The sequence below is a fragment of the Zea mays genome, chromosome 2, assembly GCF_902167145.1.
Source record: "Zea mays cultivar B73 chromosome 2, Zm-B73-REFERENCE-NAM-5.0, whole genome shotgun sequence".
Classification (NCBI taxonomy): domain Eukaryota; kingdom Viridiplantae; phylum Streptophyta; class Magnoliopsida; order Poales; family Poaceae; genus Zea; species Zea mays.
This window is the reverse complement of record NC_050097.1, coordinates 146,247,222-146,272,655: the sequence shown is the minus strand read 5'-3', so window position 1 is coordinate 146,272,655 and position 25,434 is coordinate 146,247,222. Positions and strand designations below refer to the sequence as shown.

The following is a 25,434-nucleotide window of genomic DNA, read 5'->3' as shown; positions in this document are numbered from 1 at the left end:
ATTGGATCGAAACGCCTACTAGCAAATCCTTATGCAAGAGGCAAATCATCTTCTTCCTCCGGCTCATCTAGAGGGGGACATACACCACCGACCTAATAGTTGTCGTGACGTGCGGAGCAGCATTGAAGCACCACGCGCTTGACGACATGAAGAAGAACTGAGATGCCAAGAAGAGTATGACCAAGACCACAGTACCCATAGCGAGGAGTCAGGGCTCGAATAACTTCTACAACGGCATCAACAAATAGTCATGTGCCTTATCACTCACTTCATGAATGGTTAGCCAGCTGTCGTTCCTAGTTGTTGCCTCGACATCGACACCATGACGATGTAGAGGGTGGCAAGCCAGACGTCAGGGCCATGTTTGGGGTTTTCTCCTTCACCGGCCTACTACATGTGGTGCAGTGGCTACCAAACTTCAAGGTCTCTAATGTTGACATGTATGATGCAAAATAGGGCCCGAGCGACTAGCTGGCCGTTTATTTCACGGCTACCCGAGCTACAGAGGCAATGAAGGATGTGATGACATCCTACCGCCTAATCGTGCTGGTGCAAGATGTGCCCTAGTGGCTTCCTCACCTTTGTCATCACTACATCAACGACGGGGCCGACTTTTGTGTCAGGCTCATTGCCCACTTTCAGTCACTCTCTGACAAGCTGACGCAACCATGGTACCTCAAATCCAAAAAGTGCAAGGAGGATGATTCTTTTTGCTCGTCCCTAAAGTGTTTTCAATCGATGAGGAACCGCATCCCCAACATCACTGAGGTAGCAATGAATGAGGACTTCTACCGGGGATCTCATGATGAGGCTTTCGTACATGCCATCCTCCAATGGGATCTAGCGACCTCTGAGAAACTCGTACGTGACATCGACAGATACATCACCGCTACAAACGAGCCCACGACCTCATCGACCAGCGAAAAATACATGTCCATGAATAAAGAAGATGTCCTGCGGTAAGACCGACACTGGGACAAGAAGCCGAGGAAAGAAATCAATGCCATGGGACTACCACCCACATGGTAGCATGGTCCCCCTCGTGGCAACAACAACAACAACATGAGATCACTAGACGAGATCCTCGATGACTTGTATCACAAGGAGATGTGCCATTACCTATGTAACTGTAGGGAGTTCAAGAACTCAATCAGCCATGGCCGACCATTCCCAGAGCTACCAACACCACCTGCAAGGCAGAACCATAACCCACCACCACAACCACCACTATGGGAAGACAATAGCTAACTGTTCCCTAAGATTGACAGGGTGGTCAACTTCAGTTCAGAGGGCACGACTCTAGAGAGAACAAAAGGGAGCATAAGTTGTTTGACTGTTAAGTCCTAGCAGCTATGACTGACCCACGAACGCCATACCGGTGGTCTGAGATTCTGATCTCCTTCAGCCGAGCTGACCAATGGCTCATGTTCGATCACCCAGGCAAGTATTCATTACTTGTTAGCCCAGAGATCTGCAGGAGCCGAGTTAATAGGGTGCAGGTCAACAATGGAAGCAGTGTCACCGTCACTTTCCTAAAGACACTTAGGAACATGGGATCTCCATTGTATAACTTCAAGAGTCAAACAATCCCTTATTTGGCATCATGATGGATCAGGATTCAGGGGAGTACCCACTAGGGCACATGTACCTACCCATGACCTTCGACACGCCTGATCACTTCCGCACCAAGTACCTCCGCTTCGAGGTGGCCAACCTCGAATGTGCCTACAACGCCATCGTCGGGTGACTCGGGCCAGCCAAGTTATTGGCCATTACACATTACTCGTACCTAGTCCTCAAAATGCCAAGGTTGTGAGGCGTCCTCGCTGTGAGGGCAGACTTCCGAGTGTACATTGATTGTTTGAGGCACTAAACAAATTGATTGTATTTATATTACTTTTTCTTCCCCTATTTCACATGTATTTATAAATTGATTCTAAATTGATTATTTGAGGCACTAAATAAATTGATTGTTTGAAGCACTAAATAAATTCAAATGAAGAAGTTGTTAACTACAAAGTTCCATAACTTTTCCAGATCCACAACTTTCATTTTGATAGTTTCTTCATTCAAGGTCGTTTACAAAATTTGGATTTCAAATTTGAAAATTTCAAACTTATTTTTTCTATGATGAGATAATTTCAAATTAAAAATTTATCAACTACAAAGTTAAATAACTTTACGGGACCTATAACTTTCATTTTAGTTTTTTTCATTCGAGGTCGTTTGAAAAATTCGAATTTTTTAACATAGTTTTACATAAAGTTTCATAACTTTTGAGGATCCACAACTTTCATTTTGGTAGTTTTTCCATCCGGTATCGTTTTAAAAATTCAATTTTTTCTAATTCAGACATAGTCGTTGACAAGATCACAACAGCAGTACGCAACACTTTCGGCGGCCACCGTAATTTTCGGCGGCCAGAGGGTAGCCGCCGAAAATTGCGGACTATTTTCGGCGGTCTGACACGACCGCCGAAAACTAGGCTATTTTCGGCGGCTTCTGACAAGGCCGCCGAAAATTAGGGCTTATTTTCGGCGGCCAGGGTTAGCCGCCGAAAACTAAACGTTAAAAAACGGTCAGCCCCCTTCTTCTTCTCTTTCTTTCTCTCTTCCCCTGGCCTCTCCCGCGTCGCCGCTCCCTGTCCGCCCGCGCCGTCGCTCCCTGCCGTCCCTGCGCCCCCGGCCGGCCACCCCCCGCCCCTGCCGCCGGTCGCCGGCCACCCGCCGCCGGGAAGCCCGGCCTCGGCAGCCGCCGCCGCGCCCCGAGCAGAGCCGCCACCGTCGCTCCCTGCCGTCCCTGCGGCCCCGGCCGGCCACCCCCCGCCCCTGCCGCCGGTCGCCGGCCACCCGCCGCCGGGAAGCCCGGCCTCGGCCGCCGCCGCCGCGCCCCGAGCAGAGCCGCCGCCGCCTTCGCCGCCGCGCTTCGAGCCGCCACCGCCCCGAGGCATCATCGTCGACCACCGTCGGAGAGGTAATTTTTTTAAGTATTTTATTTCTTATTTTCGACGGCTGTTATTTAGATGCCACCGAAATTATTATATATTTGTAATTGTGTTTGTTTGATTACTGTTTGTAATTTTGTTTAATTTGATTACTATTATATTATTAGTATGCAATTATATTATTAGAATGCAAGTATGTTATAGTATATTATATTGTTTAATTTGATTACTATTATATTATTAGTATGCAATTATATTATTAGAATGCAAGTATGTTATAGTATATTATATTGTTTAATTTGATTACTATTATATTATTAGCTTTAATAGTATATTATTAGCATGCAAGTATTTTGTTTTTTATTTTCGTATTATTGTTTGATTACTATTATATTATTAGCTTTAATAGTATATTATATTGGTACGTATAATAGTTGCATAATTATTGTATGTGGTACTTAGTTTGATTTGATTGTTTTGTATAGAAGTAATATTATTTAGTGGTAGCGAAGTTATGCTGCCAAATTATTTTGGGTCCTGCTAGGTTCATGTGGGTTTAGAAGCTATCCATGTCGTACATACATGTAGGACCGATACCCTTGACGAAGTTGAATTTTTTTTTCACGATATTGTTCCGTTTAATAGTCTCAGGCATGGCTGAAGATCGTGCATGGATGTACAATGGCTGGAGTAGAAATGGACGTCATTCTGATGAATGGATAGCCAAGACCAAAGATTTTGTGGACCACGTATTCGCCTTGTCCTTAACCGGCACTGTCAGATGCCCTTGTAGGCATCACGAAAACAGTATATTTCTTAATAAGGAAAGAGTTAGCCTAGATCTTTGTCAGTTTGGATTTATGCCCGGATATGAGGTGTGGGAACATCATGGTGAGGTAGTACCCAACAGGAATGTAGAAGAGGAGGAGAACAATGATTGGGCTAGCGATGATGCGATGCATGAGATGCTAGATTCGCTTCGTCCAGAATTCAACCTAAGCTCCGAGGATCCTGCCACACCAGAGGTTTCCAGATTTTTTAAACTACTAAAAGACTCTGAAGAGCCGTTGCATGAACACACAGATGTGAGTATACTCGCTTTTGTGACTCGGCTCATGTCCATTAAGTCCAAGTACTTTTTCTCGAACAATTGTTACAATGAGATTTTAAAGTTATTAGGAGATGTGCTCCCAAAGCCCAATAAGTTGCCTAAAGACATGTACCAATCAAAGACAATTATCAAAGGTCTCGGTATGGATTATGAGAAGATTGATGCGTGCAAAAATAATTGTATGATTTTCATGAAGGAGCATGCGGAAGAGAAAAAATGTCTGAAATGTGGACAATCTAGATTTGTGGAAGTTGTTAATGATGAGGTTGAGAAGGTGATGACAGATGTTGCACATAAGCAGCTCCGCTACTTGCCACTAACTCCTCGAGTGAAACGGATGTTTCTATCTAAAAAAACCGCTATGCACATGCGATGGCACAAAGAAGGTGTCCGTGGTAACGATGACCTAATCGTGCACCCTTCAGATGGGGATGCATGGAAGGCTCTCGACACGTTTGATCCCGAGTTTGCAGCTAATCCGAGGAATGTTCGAATTGGCCTCGCGACCGATGGCTTCACACCTTTTGGTCAAATGGCATCATCATACTCATGTTGGCCCGTCTTTGTTATTCCATACAACCTTCCACCTTCTCTTTGTATGAAATATGAATTTATATTTCTTTGCTTAATCATTCCTGGCTCAGACTATCCCGGAAAGAACCTCAATGTCATGTTAAAACCCTTGATTGAAGAGTTGAAGGAGCTTTGGAAAGGTGTTGAAGCATACAATGTTTTTACAAAACAGATATTCAAACTTCGAGTTGCGTATTTGTGGTCGGTGCATGACTTCATGGCATATGCTATTTTTACCGGTTGGAGTACACATGGTAGATTGACATGTCCATATTGCGGTTCAGATACAGATTGCTTCCGTCTTGCTCATGGTGGAAAGATCACTTACTTCGATTGTCATCGACGCTGGTTGCCCAGGAAACACCCCTTTAGGAGCGATAAGAAAAACTTTATAAAGAACACTGTGGTCACCAAAGGTCCGCCTAAACGTCTTAACGCGGCAGAAATATATGCTCAGCTGAACAACCTTGTCCTAAATGAAAAGGGGGACAAGTACGAAGGATTCGGAGTGGACCACAACTGGACACATATATGTGGTCTCTGGGAGCTCCCTTATATGTCGTCATTGATTCTTGTGCACAACATTGATGTCATGCACCAAGAAAGTAATGTTGCTGAAGCCCTCATACACACCTGCATGCATTTTGACAAAACAAAGGACAATCTGAAAGCTCGAAGAGATCTAGCAATGTTTTGTGACCGACCAACCCAAGTGCTCAATGACAACGGTAGGCCGCCCCGTGCCTTGTTCTGTCTTACCTCTAAAGACAAGATCGAGGTAATGAGATGGATGAAAAAAATTAAATTTCCTGATGGTTATGCTGCGGGCTTGAAAAGAGCTGTGAATTTGAAAACGGGAAAACTAACTGGGTTAAAGAGCCATGACTTCCATATATTAATGGAGAGGATTATCCCTGTCATGTTTCGTGGTTATATGCCCGACACCATGTGGCAAGCAATAGCTGAGCTAAGTTATTTCTACAGGCAAATCTGTGCCAAAGAAATAAGTAAAAATATGATGGAGAAGTTGGAGAAACAAATACCAGTGTTGTTATGCAAGCTAGAAAAAATATTCCCACCTGGATTCTTCAATCCGATGGAGCATCTACTTATTCACATTCCATATGAGGCAAAGGTTGGTGGACCTGTACAATATAGGTGGATGTATCACATTGAATGTGCACTCAAAAACCTGCGAGGCATGGTTCGAAATAAGGCTAGAGTAGAAGGATGCATCGCTGAAGCTTTTTTGCTAAAGGAGGTTTCATACTTCACGAGTGTGTATTTCGCAGAGGAACATAATGTCTATGCTGCTACCATGCGATACAATGTCGATGAGGAACCTCCTGTCAGTGATCTCAACATTTTCCAATGGAGAGGCACAAGTACTAGTAAGGGCACGTTCTACCACCTTAGCATGGATGAAAGAATGTCCACATTGCTATACATGTACTCTAATATGGAAGAGATGGAGCCATATTTCATGTAAGTCTTTATTTTACCCCTTAATTTCTGTACCAAAGGAGCCATATTTAATTACTTATTTGTCGTACAGTAAGTTCGACGAGGAAAATTGGACTTATTCCCATCAGCCTACAAGCAAACAACTAGATACTATGCGACGACATGGGAGGCAAGGAAGACCTAATTTTGTTGACTGGTTTCGCGAGCATGTAAACTCTCTATATTCCTTACTTTCATGTCATTTAGCCTTTTACGCGAGGTAGTCATTTTAACTGTATATTATTTGCAGTGCACAAAGACTCCTAACATACACGAGGACTTGAGACAACTATCTTATGGGACGGTCACTTGCAGAACATTTGGTCGATACGATGTGAATGGCTTTCGTTTTCGTTCAGACCAATTTGAAAAGTCTCGTCCTCGTGCAGCCACACGTAACACTGGAGTTCTGACTAGGGCACTCGATGCACTCGGTAGAGAAACTAATTATTATGGCATCATTCAAAACATCCTAGAGTTTAATTTTGCAGGGAACAAACCTTTGAAATTAGTATTCTTTCTATGTGATTGGTTTGACAGCACTAATGGGATTAGACAAAGTCAATATGGTATAACTGAAGTAAAGCACAAGGAACGACTTCGAGGCCATGATAATTTTATCCTTGCACACCAGTGCGAGCAGGTCTACTATATGTCGTACCCAAATCCGAAGTTTGAAGCATGGTGGGTAGTTCATAAGGTGAACCCTAGGGAACGTTTACATACTCCTTGCACTGCTGGTTATCAATTCGAAGACGAACAGGCCGATGATGTTTATCAAGAAGAAGAATTGCCAACTACTTTTACTATCGATGAGGGTGTTGCACTGAACTCACTAGTCGGAGACCGTAACGATGTCACTACTGATGAGTGTGTTGCACCGAAACGAAAACGAAATCCAAGGAACAAAAAAGCCACATTGCGAGCTTTGGATCGAAGAAGACTCCTTGATCGTGATTCTAATGAATTTTGATGTGTAATGCAAAATTTCATATTATGTGATGTATTATTTGATTTTTTATTAGTTCACTTAATTTTATGGAGCTAATACATTTAATGTTTTTCTATTGAACAGGATGAGTGGTAGGAATAAACCAAAGCGCACTGCTAGGGGGTTTCTTAATGTGGCTAGCAGGATACTCCCTAGTGCACGTTCCCTTTTCCAAGGGAGTTCTTCTAGCCAGAGCAGACAGGAGGCGTTGCTGAGACACGCTCGACCAGAACTACGTGATACACCTATCGCTCTACAACGGACTACCGATGTAAATGTTTATGTAATTGATCTTATTTGTCAGTCACTTATATAAATGATCTTATGTAAATGTTTATGTAAATTTTTACGTGTCTCTATTTCATGTGCATAGGAAGAGGAGGACGACGAGGAGGAGGTGCAACACCATGAGGAGGAGGACGAGGACGAGCAGGCCCATGAGGAGGATGACGAGGAGGACGAGCAGGCCCATGAGGGCTTAGATGCTGAGGCGGATGACGATACCACCGAGGCTCCTGTCGTTCGACGAAGGGGCACTCGGAAGGGCCACTTTGTCCTACCTCCGTCGGCGCCTGCACAATCTGAAGCTCGAGTACTGATCATTCCGGTTGGTGATAGGTACTCACGTTTGGCCACTTTGTTCTTACTTATTTGTTTATTTTACACTATATATATGACATGACTTTCTTGTTTTTTGTCATGCAGCCAATGGGAAGACACGTCATTTGACGGTCGAGGTCACCATAGACAGGTTAATCAAGTCTTAGGTAACCTCTGTCGTCTACATAACCCAGGAATTGTCACCGACCCGAAAGGTGTGGTGGTTCCTTGCACTAGCTGGTCGCACTTCGCACTGGCTCCACATGCTACATATGGAACAGCTCAAGGCGCCGTCAAGCACGACTTTTGGGTAATTTTTTCAAACTAACATTTATTAGTTGTTTCAACCTAACATTTATTAGTTGTTTTTGAACTAATTTTATTTTCGATGTTGGACAGAGACGCTATCGTGTGAAACCTGAGGCTCAAGAGCATGCAGACCGAGTATTAGAGAAAAATGCGAAAAAGGTGTGCAGGGATGCATTTTCCAATGCTCGTCTACAGGTTGTGAACGCGTACATGAAGCGCCGAGGTCATTCTATCAACAACTTTCGACAATATTCAGATGTCTACTTGACTGTAGACCAGTACATGGAGGTAAAAATCTAATTTAACAGCTCATTCAGATGTGAATGTAATTTTGAGCTAACGCTTTATATGCAGGTAACTCTTCCATGGATGGAACACCGGCCGCAGGCTTACAAGGCTTTGTGTGAGATATGGGCTTCGCCCGAGTGGATTGAGAAGTCAAACATAAATCGACATAGACAGCGCCATCAGCAGGACGAGGACGATGATGAGGTCGTAGTCAACCATACCTATGGGGCTGATGGACACATTCGGTTGGCTAAGCGAATGGTGAGTATGTAGTATTCTGTTTTACTCAGAAATGAAACAGGATTGAACTCATATATTTGCAGGAGGCTCAAACTGGAGTTGTCCCGAGCCCAATCGATGTTTATAGGAGAGGGCATCGAGCGAAAAACAGTGAAATCTCCGATGAGCTGTGTAGTCAAGCGGCCGTTGAGCGTATGGTTAGTTGTTGTTATGATTAATGTTTTCTTCCCATATAGCTATAAATTACATGTGTGCTGAACCTTCATATTGTATTGCAGGAGACATACGGGCAGGAGATGGTTAAGAAGTATGGAGAAGACTACGATTGGCGAGGAGCGCCTACCATCGACGCTGAGGTTGTGCATTCACTTGGCGGCAAGGCGCATGGACGGTATGAACTTGTGAATTGTTTTCAATAATATTGAAACTACGACCGAATAGCTAATTTTCTTGTTCTTCAAGATATTCTATGTTTACCGGTGTTATCGATTCGACGGAGTTGCGTTCTCGTGGCGGCTCTTCGTCGCAGGCGGGCTGTGGTAGTAGCAGCCGTAGTCGCCACTCTGTATCTAGCATGGAGGAAGCTATGAGGGAGCAGCAAGAAAAGTTTTGTGAAGAGATGCGGCAACAACAAATGGCATTTCTCCAACAGCAATCAGAGTACATGGCTGCTTATAACGCACAGGCGCAACAAGCAATAAACGTGAGTGTCTTATTTATTCTCAACACGCTCGATATTGGTTCTATAACTAATATATTATATTTGCAACATTCTTGGTTTCCACAGCAGGCACAGCAGCAACCATTTGTTTTCCCTCAATTTCAGCCGCCGATGCCTCAGTGGGGATTACATGCTCCGCCACCTCCACCTCCACCTCAGGTTATTCAATTTAGTTAAGACTTGTCGTTTGTATCAACCTAATTGTCAAATCTTTACTAAACTTGATTTTGTAGGGATCCGGGGTCATGGGCCACAACACGCCACCACCGGTCATACCAGCACCAGGAGGAGCTTATGCAGGGGAGGGAGCTTATGCAGGAGAGGTTAGTTTGAGAAACAATTTGTTTGAATAGTCGTTATACATGTAACCAATGCCGTTATTAATGTCATCTTTTTTTTAGGATCCAACCCCGTTACACGACTTCGTCGACCAGTTATTGGCTTCTGGAGGTAGTGGACACAACTCCAACGACCCCAATGTGTGATTAAGTTAGCTTTGTGTCGCACTGTGTTGTAATGAACTATTTGTGGACTTTATGTTTGTATGGACTATTTGTAGACTTTATATTTGTATGGACTCAAGTTTTATGTTGTGAACTCAAGTATGAATTTTCTGTGATTGTATGGAATTTCTGTTATTGTATGAATTTTGTATGAAATTCTGTTATTTTTCGCATTTTTTTCAATTTTTTTGCTCTGAAATTAGTAATTTTCGGCGGCCCCCTCTGGCCGCCGAAAATAGGGATTTTATTTTCGGCAGTTGTTATTTCTGGCGGCTGACTGGCTGGCCGCCGAAAATAATCTGTTATTTTTGGCGGCCAGGGAGCCAGCCGCCGGAAATAAGCTATTTTCGGCGGCCAGACCCTGGCCGCCGAAAATAAAGCCTTATTTTCGGCCAGTTTTTTTTGGCGGCCAGAAGCCGCCGAAAATAAGTCAATTGCCGCCGAAAATAGCTTATTTTCGGCGGCAACTGGCTTATTTTCGGCGGCTTCTGGCCGCCGAAAATGGCTGTAGCTGTTGTAGTGGATGACTTCAAATCAAGAAGTTACCAACTACAAAATTTAAAGTTTATTCTGGTTGTTTGGTCATTTATTCATCCGACATGGTGGTTCTAACATTTTTCATAAATTCTATACATCCCCTTGTAGTTTCATAAACCACAAGAGAGATATTTACGGTTTGTGAACAAATTTACTATTATTTTGTCATATGAAGAATTGACCAAAATAAAAATTGTACATCTTGATGAGTTATACAACGGTGTAGTTGGTAACTTTTCATTTGAATTCATTTACTACGTCAAAATGTGATTTGAAAATTTTCTTTGTCTAGTGTAAAAAAAGACACTCGGCAAATAAACTCTTTGCCTAGTGTAAAAAAAGATACTCGACAAAGAAGCTATTTGCCGAGTAATTTTTTTTGCCAAGCATTTTTTGTCTGGACTCGTCAAAGAGCTTCTTTGCGACTACCACTAGTAAAAAAAGCTCTATGCCTGCGCTGAGGTATAATTTTTACAAGTAGTTTTGGTTATGGAGCATCAATGAAAATAAATTGGCCATCCCGACACGAGAACATACAGTGGAAACACTTTTCACTAGTGATTTACTTAAGAAACTGCGCGTAGAAATCATATTTGTACTAGCGATTCCTTAAGAAAACCGCTAGTACAAATCATGCTGTTTCTACTGATGATTTTTAAGGAACAACTAGTACAAATACGATTTCTACTCACGCTTCATAAGAAAACTGCATGTAAAAATCATTTGAAATCAATTTTTTTGACATTTTCAAATGACCTCGTAAGAAAAAACCACCAAAATAAAATTTGTAGATCTCTAAAAGTTGTGAAAATTTGTAGTTGACAACTTTTCTATTTGAAATCATTTAGGCCATGAAAATTGCATACGAATATGACAAACTTTATAATGCAAAATTTGCGAACGTCCTCGGGTGAAAAATGTACCAAAATAATAGGTGTAGAACTTATAAAGTTATTTAACTTTGTAGTTGACAACTATTTCATTTAATTGATTTACAACTTCAAACAAATAATTTATACTCGGTTTATACGTTCTAATATGTGGGCAACAAAATTGTAATCTAGACACAAATGAAATAAGACTTTGCTGTTTTTAAACCCCAGTTTATGTTTGATACAAAGGATTTGTGCTAGTGGTTTTCTTAGGTCAACCACTAGGGGAAATCGATTATACCGGTGGTTGTCTTAACTGATTTGCCAATATAAATCAATTTGCTACCGTATTTCTTTGTACCGGTGTGCCTAAAAACACTCGGTAAATAATTTGGCATTTGTCAAAGAGCCGGTTTCCAATAGTGTGATATGATACTAATAATAAAGCGCCGTTTGGTTTGATTTGTCTTTGCTCTTGCACATCATTATCCTTCCTATTGAGAGGAGCTCATCCTTGGTACGTGTCCATAAGTGCACACGTGTTAAAGAAATAAGGAGTATATAACCACATATATGACACCATGCATGCATGCATTTTTAGTTTCTTACACATCATAAGGTTAGTTGAATGCATGAATATAATCGCACAAACTGATCTGAGAGACCGTATAGACAGCAGCGAGAGCAAGCAATGGCGGCCTGATCAGGCTGTGTGAGCTGAATTTTTTAGTTATACAAGATCTGCAGTCGTCGTCTGATCTGATTCAATCGAGAATTTGAGTTGTTCGTCTCCTCCTCCTCCTCCTCCTCCTCATCCTCATCCTCATCCTCATCCTCCTCTTCGGTGTCCTCATCCTTGAAAGTGGTGGGTAGTTGGTAGCGACAGAGAGGACAGACGGCGTTGCGATGGAGCCACTGTAAGATACAGTGCTGGTGGAAGATGTGGGAGCAGGGCATGGCCCGAAGCATCGACGTAGCTGCGGCGTCGTCCTTCTTGTGATCAGGATCAGGACCAGCGATATCGGCCAATGGGTTGAGGCAGATGGCACAGTTGTCGTCGTTCTTAGCGGTTGGCACCACCTCCTTGAGCCCCAGGATGCAAGCACGCTTGTTGTCGTCGTCCCCGGCGTGTGAGGACGGGGATGGGGATCGGGGACGGGTTCGAGGCGAGATCAGCCGGTAATAGACAGGATCATTGTAATGGCGATCAACGTAGGGAGCCAAGGCCAAGGCTACGCGATCCTCCTCCTCCTCATCATCATCAAGAATAAGATCCAGCCTACGGCGGCGGTTGGCGAGCTCCGCCCCTTCCCTGTGGAACCACTCTAACCACACCGGATCCATCTCCGGCCGGCCGGTCGTCTATAGCTAGTGGGCGGTGCAGTGGTGGCGGCGACGACGATGGGATATTTAGGAGCGAGGTTTCAAAAAGCAAACGCAGGAGGCCTGATAACGATTCCCTAATTCGACTAGTCGCATATATAGACGTGGAGGACGGCTGATAACGATGCCCGGCCGGTTGTTCCGTGTATCCCGCAATCTGTCTAGGTTGTTAAGCAACAGCGCTAGCTAGGTCGCTTCGTCAGGTTCAGGCTGTCGCGCGAGGCTTATCTTATCTCCGATCCCCTGCGCTGCGTGCCGCGTTCGACGGACCTCGATCGCTCGTCCACTTCCTGTCGTGCGAACGTCTTGCATGCACGAGAGATTTGCTATCGTATGCCATTATTGCTATATATAGACTGCCATGAACCGTCTTGCATATGCATGAGAGACCTAATATATTAATTAATTGGAACAATTGGATCTATACCATTAAAAGATCCAAACTTTAGATATATACCATGGACCCCACATGTCATTGACTCATGTGGACCCACATGTAAGTGAGATAGTAATGGTATGAATCCAAAGTGGTGATCTTTTAATGGTATGGATCCAAATTTCCCTAATTAATTAGTTGATTCATTCGAAATGTGAAATGTTGTCTAGCATATTTACAAAAACAAAATCGCCAAAAATCTGCAGCGGAATTAAGTAACTAGTGTCTCGTCTCAGGTCGAAATAATAGTTTCATTCCATTAATTAATATAATGTTTAACTTTAATTTCTTATTAACAAGTTTTTTTGTTTTTTTTTATTTCATTAATAGCACATTTTTTGTATTTAGTGGTCTAAGGTATTTTAATTTAATTATATATTTTAGTTTGGGAAGTGTGTTATAGCAGTATTTTTTTAGTGATTTAGTATCTTATTAGCATGTGTTTTAGTATTTCTTTAGTATCTTATTAGCATGTTGGCATGAGTGCATATCATATATTTCAGTTCACCAAGTTCTTGTCTATGGCAAGCGCCCATCTGCTGAGTCAAAGGATCGAGATTTTTTTAGTAAAGTAATAGGCTGGCCATACGGTGTAATTTTATTTTCTATGTGCTCATGCTGGAACTCTACGAAGATATAATTAACATAATTTCTATGTAAATTTAAGAATTATGGAAGCATGAGCCTACAATATATACTTGTATTCTTTACTCTGTTATATTTAAATTAATCTAAATTAAAACTTGTCCCTATTGACATGGAGATGACGCTTTTGTCGCCCATTTTTCCAACATCAATGCTTAATTCCCTCCTCTTCAAGAAATTCTGCCACTTGTGTATAATTGAACTCTGTCTATTGTCGCTTCTAATTCTTTTGATTTTCAAGTTGAACTCATTTTGAGCTCTTATTAAGAATCTCTTTGAGGTTCCTTTGGTTTCACTTTTATCTTATAAAAAGAACACCCTAGCTAGTGAAGCGTGCATAATCATCCACAATCACTAAACAATACTTACTCCCGCCGATGCTTATGTAAGCAACGGAGCCGAATTGATCCATGTGTAGGAGTTCCAATGATCTTGATGTTGTCATGATATTTTGTAATGGATGATTTGATGATCCAACTTGCTTCTATGCTCGGCATATGTCATATGGCATGTCTTTCTCAAAACACACATTCGGTTGTCCTAAAACCTGTTCCCCTTTATAACCTTATGAGGATTCTTCATCCCAACATGGGCAAGTCGTTGATGCCATAGTCAACCCATATTAGTTTTAGATATGAAGCATGTGTCAACTATCGCTTTATCGTCATTCGAAAATCCTACTAGACAAAGTTTTCACTTTAACACACCCTTAAAAGCAACGAAATCATCACTCCTTCTATAGATGATAGAACCAACATTGGTAAATAAACAATTGTAACCAATGAAACATAATTGTGATATGAAACACAAATTGTAGTCTAGGGAATCCACCAAAATACATTTGGAATGGAATGTTTGGTGGTGATTAAGATTTTACCTACACCTTTTAGCTTACCTTGACTCCCATCCCCAAATGTAATAGCATCTTGGGAGTCTTTGTTCTTGTCTTAGCATTGTCTTAGCAACGAACCTCAAATGCAGCGCCACTATTAAATCTATAGTGTTAGACATATCAGGGGAGCGACTGTTGTACAAGCGGGTCTTATCACAACAGGAATTGTAGGTTTTTTCGGTAGCCCCGTCCTGGCCAACGAAAGTAATCCTTTATTTTCGATGATTGCCTCTAGACCGAAAAAATAATATTTAATTTATGTGGCTCCACCACTAGTAGCTAAAAATTAATGGCTAATAAACTACATACCTCCACACCTTTATCTTTCTCTTTCCTCCACTAGTAGAAAAAGCTCTAAGCCTATGGTGGAATTTAATTTTTACAGGTAGTTTGGGTTGTCAAGCACCAGTGTTATTTCTAGTGGCGGTTTCTGAAAAAAATTGCCTATATAAATCATATTTCTGTAGACGGTTCCTTAAGAAAACCACCGCTAGAAATTCATGATTTCTACAGGCAATTTTCTAAAAACTATTTTAATTTTATAATTATCGACGTAATTTATATAGACTTAGTTAATGTTAATAAGAGAAAGATAGAAGACTTACATTTATAAAATGAAGGGAGTACTACTACAAATATATTGAGTTACTACAATAAAAACTATTTTAATTTTATACCATGGTGGATTTAATAAAAACTATTTTAATTTTATAATTATTGACGTAATTTATATAGACTTAGTTAATGTTAATAAGAGAAAGATAGAAGACTTGCATTTATAAAATGAAGGGAGTACTACTACAAATATATTGAGTTACTACAATAAATACAGAACAATTATACTTAAGACAACATCAACCTTTGAATTTAGAGCAAACTATATTATAATATGAAGAATACAAATTATTGTTGCAATGGGGTGTATTCTTCCATTTTTTTATTACATACAGTTTTTAAAAAATACATGCTATCCTTCCACCGTTTGCCGAGGCGGAGAGCGGCGTCGGCATGAAGGGCTCAGCGCACCTCCTTGACGAGGCGGAGAGCAGCGTTGGTGAGAAGGGCGCAGCACACCTCCTTCCACCGTTTGACGAGGCGGAGAGCGTCGTTTGGCTGGAAGTTACGGAGGAGATGACGGAGGGCAGCGTTGGCGAGAAGGGCTCAGCGCACCTCCTTGATGAGGCAGAGAGCAGCGTTGGCGAGAAGGGCGCAGCGCACCTCCTTCAACCGTTTGACGAGGCGGAGAGCGTCGTTTGGCTGGAAGTTACGGAGGAGACGACGGAGGGCAGCGTTGGCGAGAAGGGCTCAGCGCACCTCCTTCCACCGTTTGACGAGGCGAAGTGCGTCGTTTGGCTGGAAGCTATAGAGGAGACGACGGAGCGCAGCTGCAAGGAATCCCTCGTCACGCAGGCGGTAGCTGTGGAAGGCGCAGACAGAGAATCTGACAAAAGAACTGCGAGCGCCTTTGTGCGGAAGCCCTCTCGCAGGTATGAGTTACATGATAAATTTTGTTTGAAAAGCTCTAAGCCTGTCTAATTTTTACCGGCGAACGGTAGTGGTATTAATTTATTCATAACAAAAATAATAATAATAATAAAAGATTAATATCGGTTTTCATGTCTAGCTGTCGGGCTCCAAGATTGACGGGGAGTACGACCCCTTAATGCTTGACCTCTTCGTCTACTGGCGTGCCGTTGCTTCGCGGGACACCGCCTGGGAGAGTGTCCCATTGGTCCTCCATGACGAGCGACTCATCACGGTCAGGGTTGGCTGGCCTCCACATGAACCCGAGCAGCCACGAGACCTAGTGGAAGCTGTGACGAGGATCCTTGGCCACCATCTGGGCCCAGTATCTTCGTTCTGCCTCCATTCGTCGCTCTCGCCCGATGGGGACACGCTAGGCTGCTGGATGGATTTGCTCTTAGATCGCAGAGTTGATTATCTTCAACTTGTACCAGGACGTATTGACCGCGCGCAGCTGCCGTTGCAACGTCTCAAGACGGACATGCTTGGTACCATGGTGATTGGTTTCTTCAATATCCTACCACTAGTGCTCACCGATAACAACCATTGGTGCGACGGCATCCACAACCTTGGTACGTTAACATTGATTGGCTACAAGTTTTCGGTTGATGACCTAAGTGTTGCACTCCGCATGGTTGGTTGTTTGTGGAGTCTCACACTGGGCTCGTGCAACCTGGTTGCGGGAAACGAGGAGGCCACCATGCTCATAGAATCTCTATCGCTACGTAACTTGGGATTTTGGAGTTGCATCGGCAAGACCCTGGTTATCTACTATGCCCCTGTTCTTAGTTTCCTAGAGATTGGTATTTCTTCTGTGGTGGCCAGCGCCGCTAGTGTCTCTGTAGAGTTGCGGGCGGCTGCAGCTCTACGGGAGATACGCAGGGTGATGCTCCCTCTACATTCCATTGAAATATATGGAGCCTTGGGTCCCGCATTCATGCCGAAGCGTAGGATGTCACTACACTGTGACGAAACTGGACTGTTGGACACCAAAATGAGCAGACGGTCCGGCCCTTGGGCCCGGACGGTCCGTGTGTCCCGAGATTAGATTAACTCGGATGTTTATCCTTATCTCGTGCATGGTTATCCATCTAATCAAGTGGGAGTTGTTTGCTATCTCTTAGGAAAAGGTCCAGACCTCCTCCCTTATAAATATAAAGGGGTACGACCGATTGAGAACCCCCGAACACATTCCAATCGAATCAATTACTTTACTTACTTTTCCTGCCCTAGGAGTAGATATAGCATAGTTATAGTTGTAGTCTTCCACATATCCACCTCCACCCCTATTCGACACTACGTCGTCTAGATTCATCTTGAGTGGCCTGCTGATCCCAAGACGACCCTAGGATCTCACCCCTCCCGGGGGCAAGATCTAGTTGTCCACCCAAGACCTCTTCCTCAAATTGATCTCTTAATTCCTAGGCGACTCCACATCGTCTGGGGACACCCCGGGTGACCTGTCGACCCGAAGCACCTTAAGATCTTTTCCCCCCAGGGGACGAGATCTAGATTCCAGCAAGGAGGAAGACGACCCTGTCGCCAGATTGGGGACCGTCTGGCCCAGAGCTGCGGACCGTCCGGTGTGACGTAGGGAAGACACCGCTCCTGTGCCCAGGTCACGGACCGTCCGGCCCAAGGCTGCGGACCGTTCGCGCCGCCGCAGAGGGCACCGCCAGGCGGTACACCACCTAGTGATTGGCGCTTCCTAGATCGGCACCAACATACTTTTTGGCAACTCCGCTGGGGACGGGGTTGTAGATCTACAAAATCAGGCTTACATGGCCAATTCTAAAGATCTCAACAGTGCTTCTCCAAACAGCGACACAAGGCTGACTAATTTATCGGCCGCAGAGCATGAAAACTTAAAAGATGACATGAAGAAGATGGATGAGGAGATCCAACGACAACAAGATCAGATGCTCAAGGTGGCGAAAAAGTGGTACCTCTCACACTTCAAGGTAGATCGCCACCAGAAGGTCGTAAAGGAGAGGGAAATAGACTCTGATTACATGTCATCTGTGCTGCAATAGCTCCCCACGAAAGGTGATGCCAGGTCAGTCGATGATATTCCTTCTATTAAAATTTCTTTTGATAATCGGATTAAAAGTATCATAGAGGATATAGAAAGGATGGTGCATGCATTAGGAAAGACTCACATGCCTAATTTTTTATCACATAAATTAGGCGCTGAAACAATTGTGCCAGACACGTCAGCAATAAATGGATTTCCCCAGCCATGTTCTGGTATGCCGATGGACTCATATCCAGGACGACCTTCACCGCCATCTCCGCTAAATGGTAGGTCAACTCTGAGCATGGCCGGACCGTCTGCCAACGATCTCGGACCGTCCAGCCCTCCATCAGACCGTTTGACACCCTACGCTGGATAGTCCGGAGTAACACAGAGCCCACCACAAGGGTCACAGGTGTTGTCTGGCATGACTGGACAGTCTGGGGATAGTACCAGATCGTCCGATCCGCTCGCAGATCATCCGACTACGCAGGTCGGACCATCCGGAGCACCAGGAGTCACATGTGATCCGCCTAGTGTGGAAGGCCAGCATAAATATAACCGACCACCCAAGCCCTAAGAACCAAAAAAGTCACATATCCATAAGCTTGTTTGGCCCACTAAGGCCAAACCTTCTGTTCGCTCTCACCCGCACTCGACACAAAAGGAAAATGTTAAGTTCACATTTAATATTACTAAATATGATAAAATATTTGATGAGTTGCTTAAACATGGTAATATTAAATTATCACATGTAATTCCTCCGGTTGAACAATTAAAAGGGTGTGTTTATTGCAAATGGCATGACCCCTTTCTCCATAACACCAATGATTGTGCCGTCTTCCATCGGCAAATACAATCGGCTATAAACGAAGGCCGGTTGAGGTTTTAAAAAGAGATGAAAATTGACAGGCCACCTGTCCCTGTCACCACATTAGAGCCGACGAGCAAAAAGGCCACAATTCGGCCTTGTGCGGCCGATAAAAGCAAAGATAAAAATATCATCATTGGTGATCCCCGCACACCAAATATGTCACGCAGAATGGTTACTCGGAAGGCTCCGGACAAAAGAATGACCGGAGGCGCCGGGGGGCAAGCACGATCGGACACCCGATCACGGTCACCTATCCTGCGTACGCCGGACGGTCCGTGTACTAAGATCGAACAGTCCGAGACAGGCGCGGACAGTCCGGCTGTGATGGCCGGACGGTCCGCAGATGGTCAGAAGCAGCAACCTCAGACCATCGGACCACAACGTTCCAACACAAGTGTTAGGAAACAAAACACTACCAAGACGTCCAGACGACTCAGTAGAGTCAGCCATACTTTTGGTCTGTTGCTTGCCAAATATATGAAGAAGGCCGTTCCACACAACCGGCCAATAAAACAAACGAAGTCAAAAGGGCGATCTGTGCGAAAGCAAAAGCCGACTAAACGGACCCAAAAGGTAGCACAACCAAGATCGCCTTGTCATCCTCCTCTAGGGATAGCATGGTGTTTCCCGGTCTATCCATCGTCGATGTGTTGTCCTACTCATGCGTGGGGCGGTACGACGATGAATCCGTATTACTGGCCCAATTCATTTGCTTATTTGGGCTAGGGGGCACCACAAGTTTTTGCCTATTGACAGGTTGATCAGGTAGACATGGCCGAAGAGGATGCAATCCGAAATGGCCACTGTGCATTAAATTTCTATCAAGTATTTATATTATCTGATCGCAAGAGCCGATGACTTGCATCGAGCTGTGGCACACCCGGATTTAAGGGACAAATCCGGGTGCATCTCATATGTGCGCCAAGGAAGAACAACACACATAATAACAGAGTGCATAGAGATAAATGTCATAACTATCATAAATGTGCTTATTACATAGCGGAAGTCTTACAAAAAATGATAAAATAAAACAAACTAATTATTATTCCCTCGCGCCACAAAGCTGACTGGGAGACGCCACCTAGATCAAGTCGAATGCCTAAGTGTTAGGCGGCTCCTCTTCGACCACCTGTTCTTCTCCTGGGGGGGGGGGGTTGTGAGACAGCAAGAGTGAGCTCACATACGTTCATAGCTCAACAAGTCATGGGGAATAATATGCATGAACTCACCAAAGATGGGAGTGCATGAAGTGTAAGGCTGATCAATGAAATGAAGGTTGAAGCTGAGCATTGCTTTTATAAGTTGGTCAAACTTTTATTAGCAATTACTAAGTGAAAGTAAATACCAAACCTTAATAATAATAAAGAAAAGTAATAGTAAAATAATCCCAAAGGCGATGCAAATGTCAAATTAAATTTAAGTTCCATAAATTAATCATGTGAGGGTCCGAGCCGCTCATGACCGTGAGCACGGCTAGTATACCAGTTTTACACTCTGCATAGGTTGCCCATCTTTACCCACAAGTCATGTTACCCATCTGCTAAGAGATGGCCAATCCCATACACCTCTAACGAGGAGGCGAGGCAGGGTAACACTGCGAGGCCTTTACAAAGTTCCACTAGCTTCTGAAATCCCGCTACAGTTTATGGGAAGCTCCAGTGCAGGAATCCCTCGCCTGACCGCCATCGCAGCAAAATCAACCCAAGGACCTCCCTACACTGACCACTCCCCTACTCCCTTGCCCCTTTCGGGTAAGGAAGACCTCCACTAGCTTTCCTAGTTAATCAGCCAAGGGCGTCCCATTAAACCCTTGTGGTAGCACTGTTTTCCCGGGTGGTCGCTCCATGTTCCCATTAACGTAATGATCTTAGCATGAACGGTAATAATAAACAAATAATAAAAATGTAATCATGAGTAATAAATATCTCTATACCCAAAATCACATAAAGCAATAGCATGTACTACCCAAAAATTTAGTAGTAAAATCAGTGGTGAAACAAGGTATAAAGATAGTCAAATCTAGGGTAACCTATTGGGTCCCATCAAAATTAACCTATGCAGATCATTATAATTAATAAGAACATGGCTAGGAAAAAGTAAGTGATCAAGGGCACAACTTGCCTTCAATGAGCTCCTGCTCAGCTACCTCTACTTGCTGAACCTCAGAATCCACAGTGGCTTGCTCGTCTACTCGCATCAACACAATACATACATAGTATAGCATAAATTAACATCACATCAAATAGGTAAATAAAATTATCGACGTTTCGAGACAGGGGGGTCCCTAAGCCGACGAGTGAGTGTGTTGCGTGCCCCAGCCCAGATGGGTCGAGCGCGTGGGCGAGCGCGAAGGGGGGAGAGGCGAGGTGGCCGGAGTCGAGCGTGAGAGAGGTGGAAGTCCCGCGGCCTTCGTGTTCGTCCCGCGCCCAGGTCGGGTGCGCTTGCAGTAGGGGGGTTACAAGCGTCCACGCGGGTGAGGGAAGCGAGCGGCCCCAAGAGAGCGCCTGTCCCGTCCTCGGTCCCGCGCGGCCAACCTTCTCTAAGAAGGCCCTGGTCCTCCCTTTTATAGTCGTAAGGAGAGGATCCAGGTGTACAATGGGGGGTGTAGCAGAGTGCTACGTGTCTAGCGGAGGGAGAGCTAGCGCCCTAGGTACATGCCAATGTGGCAGCCGGAGAGATCTGGGCACCCTGCTGGCGTGATGTCGTGGCTGTCGGAGGTGCGGCGGAGCCTGGTGGAGGGACAGCTGTTGGAGCGGTCGAGTCCCTGCTGACGTCGTCCTGCTTCCGTAAGAGAGCTGGGGGCCGCCGTCGTCATAGAGCTTGTGGAGCGCCATCATTGCCCCTCCGGCGGAGCTGGCCGGATGGGACGCCGGTCTTGTTCTCCGTGACCCGAGTCGATTCGGGGTAGGATGATGATGGCGCTTCCTGTTGACGTGGCGGTCTGTGCCCTAGGCAGGGCGACGTGGGGGTTCCTCCGAAGCCGAGGCTGAGTCTGCCTTCCGTTGCCGTGGCCGAGCCCGAGCCATGGGGTCGGGCGAGGCGGAAGTCGTTCGGCCGAGGCCAGGGCGGAGTCCGAGCCCTAGGGTCGGGTGAGGCGGAGTTTCGTCGTCTTCCGGGTCTTAGCCCGAGTCCGAGCCCTGGGGTCGGGCAAAGCGGAGTTTCGTCGTCTTCCGGGTCTTAGCCCGAGTCCGAGCCCTGGGGTCGGGCGGAGCGGAGTTCGCCGTCTTCCGGGTCTTAGCCCGAGTCCGAGCCCTGGGGTCGGGCGGAGCGGAGTTCGCCGTCTTCCGGGTCTTAGCCCGAGTCCGAGCCCTGGGGTCAGGCGGAGCGGAGTTCGCCGTCTTCCGGGTCTTAGCCCGAGTCCGAGCCCTGGGGTCGGGCGGAGCGGAGTTCGCCGTCTTCCGGGTCTTAGCCCGAGTCCGAGCCCTGGGGTCGGGCGGAGCGGAGTTCACCGTCTTCCGGGTCTTAGCCCGAGTCCGAGCCCTGGGGTCGGGCGGAGCGGAGTTCGCCGTCTTCCGGGTCTTAGCCCGAGTCCGAGCCCTGGGGTCGGGCGGAGCGGAGTTCGCCGTCTTCCGGGTCTTAGCCCGAGTCCGAGCCCTGGGGTCGGGCGGAGCGGAGTTCGTCGTGGCGCCTTTGGCAAGGCCTGACTGCCTGTCAGACTCACTCTGTCGAGTGGCACTGCAGTCGGAGTGGCGCAGGCGGCGCTGTCCTTCTGTCAGACTGGCCAGTGGAGCGGTGGAGTGACGGCGGTCACTTCGGTTCTGCCGGGGGCGCGTGTCAGGATGAAGGTGTCAGGCCACCTTTGCGTTAAATGCCCCTGCAATTTGGTCAGTCGGTGTGGCGATTTAGTCAGGGTTGCTTCTGAGCGAAGCCAAGGCCTCGGGCGAGCCGGTGATGTGTCCGCCATAAAAAGGGGGCCTCGGGCGAGACGGAAGTCTCTCGAGGTCGGCTGCCCTTGGCCGAGGCTAGGCTCGGGTGAAGCGTGATCGAGTCACTCGTGTGGACTGATCCCTGACTTAATCGTACCCATCAGGCCTTTGCAGCTTTATGCTGATGGGGGTTACCAGCTGAGAATTAGGCGTCTTGAGGGTACCCCTAATTATGGTCCCCGACAGTAGCCCCCGAGCCTCGAAGGGAGTGTTAGCACTTGCTTGGAGGCTTTTGTCGCACTTTTTTGCAAGGGGACCAGCCTTTCTCGGTTGCATTTCGTTCCGGTGGGTGCACGCGAGCGCACCCGCCGGGTGTAGCCCCCGAGGCCTCGGAGGAGTGGTTACACTCCTTCGAGGTCTTAATACCTCGCGCAATGCTTCGGCTGGTCTGGTCGTTCCCTCATGCGAACTGGCCGTAGCCCGGGTGCACGGTCGGGGTCCAAGCTCTCGGGCTGGTATGTTGACGCTGTCAACGATTTGGCCGGAGCCGGTTTTTGCGAGAGCAGCCCCCGAGCCTCTGCACAGGGCGAGAGGGCGATCAGGGATAGACTCGACTTTTTACATACGCCCCTACGTCGCCTTTCCGCAAGGAGGAGGGGGGGAGTGCGCCATGTTACCCTCGATGGGCACCGAACATGGTGTCTCCGGTGAGCTGCAAGCGGGTAATCCGAGTGGACGTCCGTGCCCCGTTCGTTGGGGGTCGGCTAGGGGCCCAGAGGCACACCCAAAAGTACCTGCGGGTGATTTGCCGGACCCGGTCCCCTGGCGACGGGGTCCGAGGGCTCGATGCCTCCCTCCGATGGGATTCCGTTACAAGATCGTTCCCGCTGGTCTCGGAAATGTCCTAGGGTACCTCGGGAGCGCAGCCCGAGCCTTGGTTATGTATCGAACGTACCCCTGGTCATCCCTCGCTCGGTGTCTGAGGCGACTGTGAACCCTTCGGGGGCCAGCCTTCGAACCCCTGATCAGTAATGGGCGCGGAGCCCGAGTAGCCTGAGGCGGCCATGGAACCCTTCGGGGGGCTGGCCTTCGAACCCCTGACCAGTAGTGGGTGTCGGGCCCACGCGATCTGAGGCGGCTGTTGAACCCTTCGGAGGGCCAGCCTTCGAACCCCTGATCAGTAGTGGGGGGCTCGGAGCCCAGTTCCTTCGCGGAGAAGGATCCCTTTCGGGGTATCCCCCTTTCCCGGTCCCTGTTGCAAGAGATAGAGAAAGAGGAAAACGGAAAAGGATACGAAATCGGACGACGTGGCGTACCTTTTCTGACGCGATTATTACGGCGAAGGTGAAGCGTCGCGCGCTCCTCCTGCCAGAGGCGCCGCGTGTCCCGCCGTGGAGTTAATGCGACGGGGCGAGTGGTTGGCGGGGCGGCCGTTGCGCGCGTGCGATCCGTTCGAGGAACGGGTCACGGGTGCACCGTCTCCACGCCGTGAGAGGAGGCTCTCTTGCTGTCCCAGGATGGGACGTGAGCCTGGCTGACGACGTGACCGCTGCGCCCGCCCGCCTGCCACCGCTATTACTGCCGGCCCTCTTTCGGTCGCTTTGACCGACGCGCCAGGCTGGCGCTGTTGGGTCGCCTCGAGTCGCGGCATTGGCTCCGCAATCGAAGAGGCGCGATGGTGGCACAAGTGGCGGTGCGGTTGCTTGCATGCAGCAACTGGCGCGCCGGTTGCTCGACGCGTGGGCTTGGGTTCCCAAGCTGGCGTGTCAGAAGTTGGAGAAGCGCGTCCATCTGGCGCGGTTGCATGCCGCCTGCATGGCTGCCCGCCCCTTCTGCCCGTTGGTCTGGGCGGAAATGGGGGGTCGCTTGTAACCGCTGGACGGTCGGGCGCACCACGCGCGGCGGTTCGGCTTCTTTTGCCCTGAGCCGGCTTGCATGACATGCGGGACCTGTGGGGGATAGATATCCCCTGGGTCCACTAAAGAAGTAAAAGGCCTCACGAAAGGCCCAAGGGCCCAATAATTCGTAAGGTCATTCTTTCGTGGGCCTAGGGAAAGGCAACCAACAAAGAAGACGTAAGACTGATTAGTGCAAACACAGGCGGCCCACAACAACGAACGAATGAATCACAACAAAGACCCGACTTTCCCGCGCTGAAGCCCCCATGCAACAAGAGCCATGCGAGGATAAGTCGGCGAAGGTTACGTAGGGATAAACTCAAGAGGTTCACTATCTTTTAGCTACTTGTTGTTATCATATTACATGTATTGCTCCACGGCCGAGTATATAAGGCCTAGGGGGCACCCCTTCAGATCGATCGACCCTGTTCTACTTAGCCACCCACAAAAACTCTCTGCGCCCTCTATCCAGAGAATCCTCTTGTAACCACGCTCATATACTCACCAGGACGTAGGGTGTTACGCACTTCTAAGCGGCCCGAACCTGTAAATCTTGTCCGTTGTCCCTCGTGCGATCGGCACGAACCATTTTGCTACAGTTGTCGACACCGTCCTACTCCTAAAAACACCTTGAGGGGCAACCCCGGGTGTGCGGTCGGACCCAAAACACCGACAGCTGGCGCGCCAGGTAGGGGGTGTGTCGACGATCC

The 25,434-nt window shown here is 46.7% G+C and overlaps 1 protein-coding gene and 1 pseudogene across 1 annotated transcript; one reads left to right on the top strand and one right to left on the bottom strand.

Moving 5' to 3' along the window:
• Window positions 1-11,918: 11,918 nt before the first annotated feature.
• Window positions 11,919-12,536, bottom strand: LOC109944642 (E3 ubiquitin-protein ligase AIP2). The gene has a single exon (XM_020549409.1). It carries the CDS (start codon window positions 12,534-12,536, stop codon window positions 11,919-11,921), a length of 618 nt encoding a protein of 205 aa, XP_020404998.1.
• Window positions 12,537-15,556: 3,020 nt separating this feature from the next.
• LOC103647066 (uncharacterized) lies at window positions 15,557-16,572 on the top strand (annotated as a pseudogene).
• Window positions 16,573-25,434: the final 8,862 nt, after the last annotated feature.

Bases quoted from the DNA above. Each gene is read 5' to 3' on its own strand.
- LOC109944642 (XM_020549409.1), bottom strand. From the start codon at position 12,536: ATGGATCCGGTGTGGTTAGAGTGGTTCCACAGGGAAGGGGCGGAGCTC.